The following is an 8,967-nucleotide window of genomic DNA, read 5'->3' as shown; positions in this document are numbered from 1 at the left end:
CCCCACTTCTGCGGAGTTCTCTGCTCGCCTCTTGAAAGTCTCTGTGTGGCATCTGGGCTCCCCTCGCTCTCCGCCTCCAGATTTCCCTCTGGGTTGGGGTGTTGTGGCTCCTGAATGATGGTGGGCTGGGAGCTGCCGATATCGGATCTGGGGGTCCCAGGACTGTGTGTGCTGTTGGGCTCTCTCCTCCGCGTGAACTCTGGGATCCCGGGAACAGACACTGAACTGCCTTGCTCCGTATCTCCACTCGGTTCTCATCCCTCCAGCCGCGCCCGGGCCCGAGGCCCCCCCCTCCCGCCCTGAAGGAGGCTGGCTAGCCAGGGGGGCTATTTTGGGAGCAGCTTCTGAAATCCAATGGCCTTGTTAGGGCAACACTGACCTTTCCATGGAGGAGGGCAGAATCGCAGAAGGGGCGGGGACCCGGGACCGCCCGCCTCGCGGGCCCACTGGCTGGAGGAGGAGGGGTCCAGGGGTTCCAGCCTCGTGCAGGGGCTGTCACCCGGGGATTCCCCTCGTGGAACTGGCCTGGGGGTCCCTCCGCCTCACCCCTCTCACAGTGCTGCTTAAAGGGATCGTTCTCTCCCTCTGACTCATGAAAGCCAGGCTTGGGACGCCTGGGGGACTTTGAATCCTTCCCTGTTCCTCCCCCCAAGCGCCACCTCCGGCTCCTTGGGGGGGCCCCCAGCATGGCACTGACCACCCAGCCCGGTGCTGACTTGGCTCCTGGGCCCGCCTGGCCTCTGGTGGCAGCTCGCTGTCCCCTTCCAGGGGCGTGGTGGTGAGTCTGGGGACGCAGCCCTGTGCGCCCCCCGGAGAGTGTCGCTGGCACCCCGGACGCCCTCCCCCCCAAGCTGGAGGCCCGGGAGGTGGTCGGGGGCTACGATGAGATGAGCGGGGGCCGCTTCGACTTTGACGATGGCGGGGCGTACTGCGGAGGCTGGGAGGGGGGCAAGGCCCACGGGCACGGGCTGTGCACTGGCCCCAAAGGCCAGGGCGAGTACTCGGGCTCCTGGAACTTCGGCTTCGAGGTGGCGGGCGTCTACACCTGGCCCAGCGGCAACACCTTCGAGGGCTACTGGAGCCAGGGCAAGCGCCACGGGCTGGGCATAGAGACCAAGGGGCGCTGGCTCTACAAGGGCGAGTGGACGCACGGCTTCAAGGGGCGCTACGGGACTCGCCAGAGCAGCAGCAGCGGCGCCAAGTACGAGGGCACCTGGAACAACGGCCTGCAGGACGGCTATGGCACTGAGACCTACGCCGACGGAGGTGAGCGGGGCCTGGGCCTGCGGCAGGGCGGGCGTGGGGCCGGGGCCTGCGGGCACCGGGGCAGGGGGGCAGCTCCTGTCCTCGCTAAGCACCCGTGTTCTTGATAGTAAAGGTGAGGTGACAAGGGACGAGGGAGAGAGGAGCGCTCAGCACAAGGGCCTGCCCAGCATTCCCGGGACAGTGGAAGGCTCTGCTCACAGGCAGGGCATCTACAGCGTGGACTGCGCGCTGGCTCGGGCAGAAGTGCGCGGAGTTCAGGACTGGTCTCTGCTTTGCCTCATCACCGGCAGAGTTCATTCATTCACTCATCTTTTCTATCTTCCTTCCTCCCTCTCGCTTCCTCCTCTTCCTTTAATTCCTGGCGTGTTTCTCAGGCATGGCACAAGGGTGGGGAGTTCTAATAGCACAGCTGATAGGGTGCCTGGCTGGCTACTAACCAAAGGTCAGACGTTCAAACCTACCAGCTGCTCCATACGAGAAAGATGAGGCGATCAGTCGACTTCTGTAAAGACTCAGTCTTCAAACCCACCTACTGGGTTGCTGAGAGTGAGAATGAACACAGCAACAGTAGGTATTGATTTTTAGTTTAGTACGGAGGGTTAGCTATGAAACGGAGTACGGTACAGCCCCAGGGTCACAAATGTGCATGTAGACAGATCCTCATGTCCGAGTAGGTACTAGAGGAGGCCTGGAAGGGAGCAGGTAAACTTGAGGCGGTCAGGGAATGCGTTAGAGGAGGTGACAGCCTAGCTGGGTCCCTGCAAGGAATTGTACTGGGTCTGAGCTAGTGTTGGTTGGAGCAGAGAACAGAATGTGTGCAGTCAGAAGCGGGTCCTCTGCAGGTTAAATAAACAGGTGTTTTGCTCTGAAAGCTCTTTCTCTGACAGAGCAGATTATCATTGCTTTGACCCCAGGCTGTAATTTTGCCCATATCATGCATCCCGGCCTCAGTTTCCTCATCTGCAGAATGGGGCACTTAGAAGATTAGCACTCCTGGCAATGGGGTTGGAGCATAGGCTGCATCAAACATCACCTGTCCACCTGCTAGAAATGCAAATTCCAGGGTCCTCAAAGACCTACTGACATGGTAGGGTGGGCCCGGGAATGGTAGAATAAGCTTTGCAGGTGACTTTCATTATTAAAGTTTAAGAAGTAATGCTTTCCATCAGTGGCTAGCAAGCCATGGAGTCTGGGTCAAACTGAACCTGCTGCCTATATTTTGTATCAATTGGGAAATTAGTGGATTTTACATTTTTTAAATGGTTGGGGAAAAGAAGTAAAAGGAAGAACACTATATTATCATACATGAAAATTGTATGAAATTATCTGCTTAAGATTCTTGATTTTGCCTCATGACCCACAAGGCCTAAAATATTTACTATCTTGCTATTCACGGGGGGGGGGGGGGAATTGGCCAGCTGCTTTAAGTGGCCATTAAAGTCCCTTCTGGCTCAGGATAAAGGAACTTTGATGGCACAGTGGTTAAAACACTTGGCTATCCACCAAAAACTTGGCACATCAAACCTGCGAGCCATTCCGTGGGAGAAAGATGGGGCAGTGTGATTCCATAAAAGTTTACCACCTTTGGAACCATCTGGGAATTCTACTCTGTCCTGTAGGGCCCCTGTGAGTTAGACCTGACTTGGGGCAGTGGGTTTTTAGCTCTGGATACTTCTACAAAGTCTTCCTCTAATGTGTCATGGGGGGTAGGGGGTAGAAATGCTGACAGAGACAAAACTGGGACTCTTTTTTTTTTTTTTTAAAAAAAAAAGGTGCCTGGTGTCTGAAAGCCCTTTTATTTGCCACTCATCCCCTTTGTAACAGGGAAGGAAGAGGGCAGTTTGGGAGTGGGGTGAGGAGGGTGGCAGGGGCAGGGAGGGTAGCAGGTGGCACAGGGTGGAAGGTTTGCTCAAGCTCCAGGCTGTGGGCATATTGAAAGCCCAGGTACAGGATGGCCATGCGTCTGCTTGGCACTTGGCTGATTTCTGGGAGGCTCATTCTTGAGTGTGTCTGGATGTGAACAAGGCTGTGTCCTGAGAGTTTCTTCTGGTGCCTCAGAGGGCTACACAGTGTAGTACAAAAATCACTGGACAGGACAGAACCGAGGACACACTCCCTAGTTCAGTGACCTTGAGCCCTTTGCTGAACCTCTCAAAAGGCAACAACCCCCTCCCCCCCCCCCAAACTACCACTCCATTCACTCTTTCAGGGTTGATTGAACTGAGTTGGAATTGGTCCAACAGTAATGGCTAATCTTTACAAAAGCAGACTACCACACCTTTCTCCTACAGAGCAGCTGGTGGATCCAAACCACTGACTTCTCAGTTAGCAGCCAAACACTTAACCGTTTTGCCACCAAGGTTCCTGTGAGCCTCTCTGATCTAGTGCCATTCATCTTACTGGTCACATGTACCAAGCACTGTGCTGGGCTCTAGAGACACAGCTTCAGGTTCCCAGCTAAGGAACTGAGATGATCCTCAATTGTCTCTGGGCTCAGTTAATAATGCAAAGTGGTGCAGAGCAGGATGGATATCAATGCCTTCCCTAGTGCCTTTCTTGATCCAAATGAAGGGATGTGGGTGCGTATTGAGGGTTTGGATGAGAGGCATAGAGATACACATGTGTGGGTCCAGGGAAGCTTTGAGTTGACTTTCCAATATGTCTGAAAGGGAGAAAATGTATTCATTCATCTATGTAGTCACTATCTGCGAATCCCGACTGTGGCTTTCAAGGGCCAGGGCTATAAACAAGACAGGGCCTCAAGAAGCTTCCTATGGGAGTGTAAACAGGAAAACACTTCTAGAAGCTGCTCGTGGGATCAAACTGAGTGAGGGGTGGTGTTTCAGAGTAAGAAGCAGGATGGGGAAGGCCAGAGAGAAGAGGCTTCTGGGTAGAGGAAAACGACTGGGCTTGACATTGTCTTAGGTGTCTAGTGCTGCTGTAACAGAAATACCACACGTGGGTGGCTTTAACAAATAGGAATGTATTCTTCCACACTTTAGGAGTTTAGAAGGTGCTTGCTCGAAAGGAAAGCTTTCTATCTTTTTAGCTCTGAAGGAAACCCTTGTCTCCCTGAACACCTGTGAGCCCATCATTCCTTTGAAGGCTCCATGCACCTTGATATTAGCCTGCTTCTGAGTCTAGGAGGTTCTCAGCACAGGGACCCTAGGTTCAAAGGATTCTTTCCACTCTCAGCTCTTTTTTCTTGGTGGTATTGAGGTCCTTCTTGCTTTGCTGTCTTTTTAGCTCTTATAAGATCAAAGGTGATGCAGGCTACACTCAGGAGAGCTCCCTGATCAGTGCTGTGACCTGAGTAAAGGTGTCACATCCCACTTCAATCTGGTTCATTGATATAACGCAACACTAATGTTGCTCACTAATGTATACTCAGAGATGATGAAAATGGCACAAGATAGGGCTGGGTTCAGGTCTGCTTTCCTAGTGTCACTGTAAGTCATACTTGATATCAGCCTAACAACAATAACAATATGTATTCTGGTGGCCTAGAGGTAAGAAGCTGCATTGAAATCCCAAAAGCTTGAGGTCTGAATGCACCATCTTCTCTATGGAAGAATTCTGGACAATCACCTCCTGTTGTGATTTGCTGTCTCTGAAAAACAGCTGGATGATCAGCTCCAAGTCAGTTTTGACTTGACTCCACACAACAGTATAAGCTAACCCTGCTTCATTACCCACTGTTAACAAACTGATTCCAACACATGGCAATCCTTCATTGGGTTTCCTGAAGCTCAACACAAAGAGGCTGCCTTACCTAGCTCCCACAGAGAGACTGGTGGGTTTGAACTTCTGACCTTTCAGTTGGCAGCCCAGTGTTTAACCTACTACCCGGTGGCGGATCCTCATTAGCACAAAGAGACCAGGATTTACAACACAGCACAAAGTGGAGGGTGATCGTATCAGATGACAAAATGGACAACTGCTTCACAATCCTGCAAATTGTAGCCTAGTTAAATGGACACATATTTTGGGGGAACCTAACAGACATGTTTTTAGGAACAGCAGAACCGCTGGGTAGGTAGCAGGGACAGAATAGTGAGGGATGTGTGTGTGGAATGATGTTGGAGCCCTGGACCAGGGCCGGGTGATGCGGGCTCCGCAGGGTTCAGGGCTTTCCCCCAACGCGTGCTGAAAGCCTTTTGGGCCAGGGGAGACGTGCGCCTTCGTTTTGTGGGAGCCAGACTCTTCTTCCGAACGAGACAGCCCTGCAGCCAGAGTCTGAATGCCTCCCAGGTCCCCTCCCTGGTCACACACGAGGTACCACTCTCCAAAATTAGACGCAGCCACCGCTTCGGAAAATGTCTTTAATCATCCTGTCAGCAACCTCCCAAGGGTTCATTAAGGACTTGCCCTTTGCCCCATCCTGGGTATCGAGGAGGAAAATGTTGGACCAGTTGGATCCTGGGATTAGGGAGGCCAGGAGTTAGGCTGCCCCAGGTAATTATCTCAGCCCTGCTCTTCCTCAAGCAGTGATTTAGTACATGTTAGTTAATCTCTTTGAGCCTTAAATTCCTCATCTGGAAAATGGATCTAATCTCTCCTGTGATTTTTTTAGGGGATAACACACTAAATGGTAGTTGCTTCTATTACCAGTTAGGGAGCTCTGGTGTCTTAGTGGTAAGAAGTGGTGCTGCCAACCCAAAGGTATGAGGTTCAAATCTACCAGCCCCCCTGAGGAAGAAAGATGGGCAGTCTCCTCCCATGCAATTTACTACCAGAGGATCAACCAACTATGAGTTGGTTCTGACTCAATGGTACATAACAACAACATTATTATTATTATTATTAGCTACAACTGACACAGTGACTGTGACAGTGGGCTTCAGCATGGCAGAGATCATGTGACCGGTGCAGGCTAGGGCAAGGTTCCAATCTTGGTGGCATTTAACAACAGCTATTACACTGTAACACATAACTGCTTGGGAGCCAAGTGGTTAAGAGCTTGGCTATTAACTTAAAGGTCAGCAGTTTGAACCCACTAATCTCCCTGTGGGAGAAAGAAGCAGCAGTGTGCTTCTGTAAAGATGACAGTTTGGGAAATGCTATAGGGCCCCTCTAGCCTGTCCTGTTGGGTCTCTAGGAATGGGAATTGACTTCTATCCTGTCCTACAGGGTCTCTGAGTCAGCGCTGACTGATAGGCTGTGGGTTGGGTATTTTTGGTTTCTCCAAGCTTGAGGTCTCTAGTGCTCCACTGGGAAGGGGCAGGTGGGGGCGGCCCAAGAGCTCGGGCCTCGCAGTCCTCTCTGTGAGGCTCTTATCTCCCCTTCCCCCTCCTATAGCCCACATTCCTCCCTGGCCATATATAGCAAAGCTAAAATTAGTTGCTGACTTAAAGCTTGGCCCTGAAGTCCAATGTGCTATGTGGCTGCCTGGCCGTCCCACCCCAGAGGCTCCTAGGCTCCAGCAGGAGAAGGGTTCTCGGTGATCTTTTGCTTTTGGGGGTTCTTCTCTGGGGCTGGTACCTTGGCTTCCAAGCCAACCAGCCAGCCAATCAATAGAAAAATGGTGGCCTCCAAGCCCACCCACTCCAACTCATGGTGACTCCATGTGTTCAGAACGGGAATACATTCCAGGGGTTTTTCAAATACCCAGCTGCAAACGGAAAGGCTGGCAGTTCGAGACTTGGTGGCCCCTTTGGAAGCAAGACATGTTGCTCTGCTCATGTTAGAACCGGCAGCCTAGAAAACCTTCCTTATAAAACAGGCCTCCAGGTAAAAAGTCAACTCAGGTAGCACCTCAATTTCAGCCTTTCAATCAAAGTATAACTTTGGCCAGAAAGCCCAACTGAGTTCCCCTGCTCTTGGGAGGGATCTAAGATACTAAACGGAAGTTGCTTTAAAAAGGTAGAAGTGGGGAGCGCTGGTGGCCTAGTGGCAAGGAGGTGCAACTACAATCCCAGAGGCGCACGGTTCGAATCCACCAGATGCTCTGCCGGGGAAGGAGGGACAATCTCCTCCTGTACCAGTCAGATCTGATTTGACGGTACATGCACACAAAAATAATAAAATAAAAAAAATTAAAAAAAAAAGGTAGAAGAAAATCATGGTCTCTAGAACAGAGTAAAAACTCACGAATGAGAACTTTGTTCCCTGGAGAGCTAAGTGTCTGTAGGGATCAAATGTTAACTCTTTTGAGACTTTGCAAGCCATGTGCTGTCTCTGGCAGCAGCTTAACTGCCATTTCCATGTGCAAACAACCATAGGCACATCAGTGAATGAGGGTGGCTGGCTTCCAATAAAACTTTACTTATAAAACAAACAAAAGTAGAAGGAGATAGACAAAAGAACCCTAGAAGGCAGTTCTGTTGTCACATGAGTCATGAAGAATCAAAATCGGCTCCATGGCAACCAACAATAACAATCTTCCTGAAGAAGACCACCAGAACGTTCCCTCTTAGGACCTCTGTGTAGATTTGAAGCGCCACTCTCTCAGTTACTGTCTGACCGTCTAGCCATTTGCCACACTCCTGTATGGGCCTCCAAGCCCCACCCCACTGTCATCTGACTCAGGACAATCATAAAGGACTGTCCCTACAGGGTTTCCAAGGCTGAAAATCTTTACAGATGCAACTGGCCACACCTTTCTCCTGAGAAGCAGCTGCTGGGTTTGAACTTCAGATCTTTTGATTAGCAGCCAAGCACTTCACCACGGCACCACCAGGTTCTCTGCCTTGACCCCAGACAGAAATACCCCAGAACTGCAGCCAAGCCTCTGTGTATGTGTGTGTGTCCACAGATGCTCTGTGTTGTTGGTTGGTGGGTTGGTTTGTTTTTTTTTCTGGGAGGTGTTTTCTCTGTTAGTCATCGGATTCTTAAAGTAGTCCAGAAACTCCAATAAGTTTAATAAATCCTTCCCCAAAATGTGTAGTGTTAAAAAAACACAAAAAACCCTCACCAAAACTATCTCAAACAAACACCCTGCTAATGAGTTGATTCTATCACAAGAGCAGAACGTGTCTATGGGGTTTCCATTGCTGTAAATCTTTACAGACGCAGATAGCTATGGAGCCGCTGGAGAACTGCTGACCTTTCTTGGGAAGAGAACACTTAACCCACTATCTTCCCAAATGAAAAATCTAAACCCACTGCAGTGGAGTTGATTCCGATTCAGAACAATCAACCGTGGGGGGTCTCTGAGGCTGTAAATATTTTTTTTTTAAATTTATTATTTGTGTGTGTGTGTGTGTGTGTGTGTGTGTGTGTGTGTGTATGTGCGCGTGCGCGCCATCAAATCGGATCTGAACGGTACAGGAGGAAATTGTCTCTCCTTCTCCAGCACAGCATCTGGTGGGTTCAAACCGCTCACCTCTGGGATTGCAGTGCAGCTTCTTGCTACTAGGCCACCAGAGCTCGCCGAGGCTGTAAATCTTAAGGGAAGAGACTGCACTTCTTTCTTCTACAGAGAACTGGCTGGATTTGAACTTTCAGTTAGAAGCACAGCACACAGTGCACTGCTTTAAACAAGGCCTAGAGATGACTTTTTCCAAGTTCATAAAGATAATATAATAATAATGCATTGTGTATATTGTGGGGTTCCCCCCCACACACACTATATACTCATCTTACTAACAACTACTTTCATGAAAGCGTGTAAGCCAATTACTTCATGCCTTGTGTCTTAGTCTCCATTTTGGAAAGCCAATTTCTCTCTCTCTCTCTCTCTCTCTCTCTCTCTCTCTCTCT

The 8,967-nt window shown here is 50.4% G+C and overlaps 1 protein-coding gene across 1 annotated transcript in view; it reads left to right on the top strand.

Moving 5' to 3' along the window:
• The first annotated feature begins 887 nt into the window (after window positions 1-887).
• Window positions 888-8,967, top strand: part of JPH2 (junctophilin 2) — a 79,348-nt gene continuing 71,268 nt past the window's right edge. The window contains exon 1 of the mRNA XM_006881721.1: window positions 888-1,266. Within this exon, the coding sequence (XP_006881783.1) occupies window positions 888-1,266 (379 nt within the window). The remainder of the gene's footprint in view (window positions 1,267-8,967) is intronic.

Source organism: Elephantulus edwardii, unplaced genomic scaffold, assembly GCF_000299155.1.
Source record: "Elephantulus edwardii isolate Elephantulus edwardi_28Jun2011 unplaced genomic scaffold, EleEdw1.0 scaffold00015, whole genome shotgun sequence".
Lineage (NCBI taxonomy): Eukaryota > Metazoa > Chordata > Mammalia > Macroscelidea > Macroscelididae > Elephantulus > Elephantulus edwardii.
This window is presented reverse-complemented; position numbering and strand designations above follow the sequence as displayed.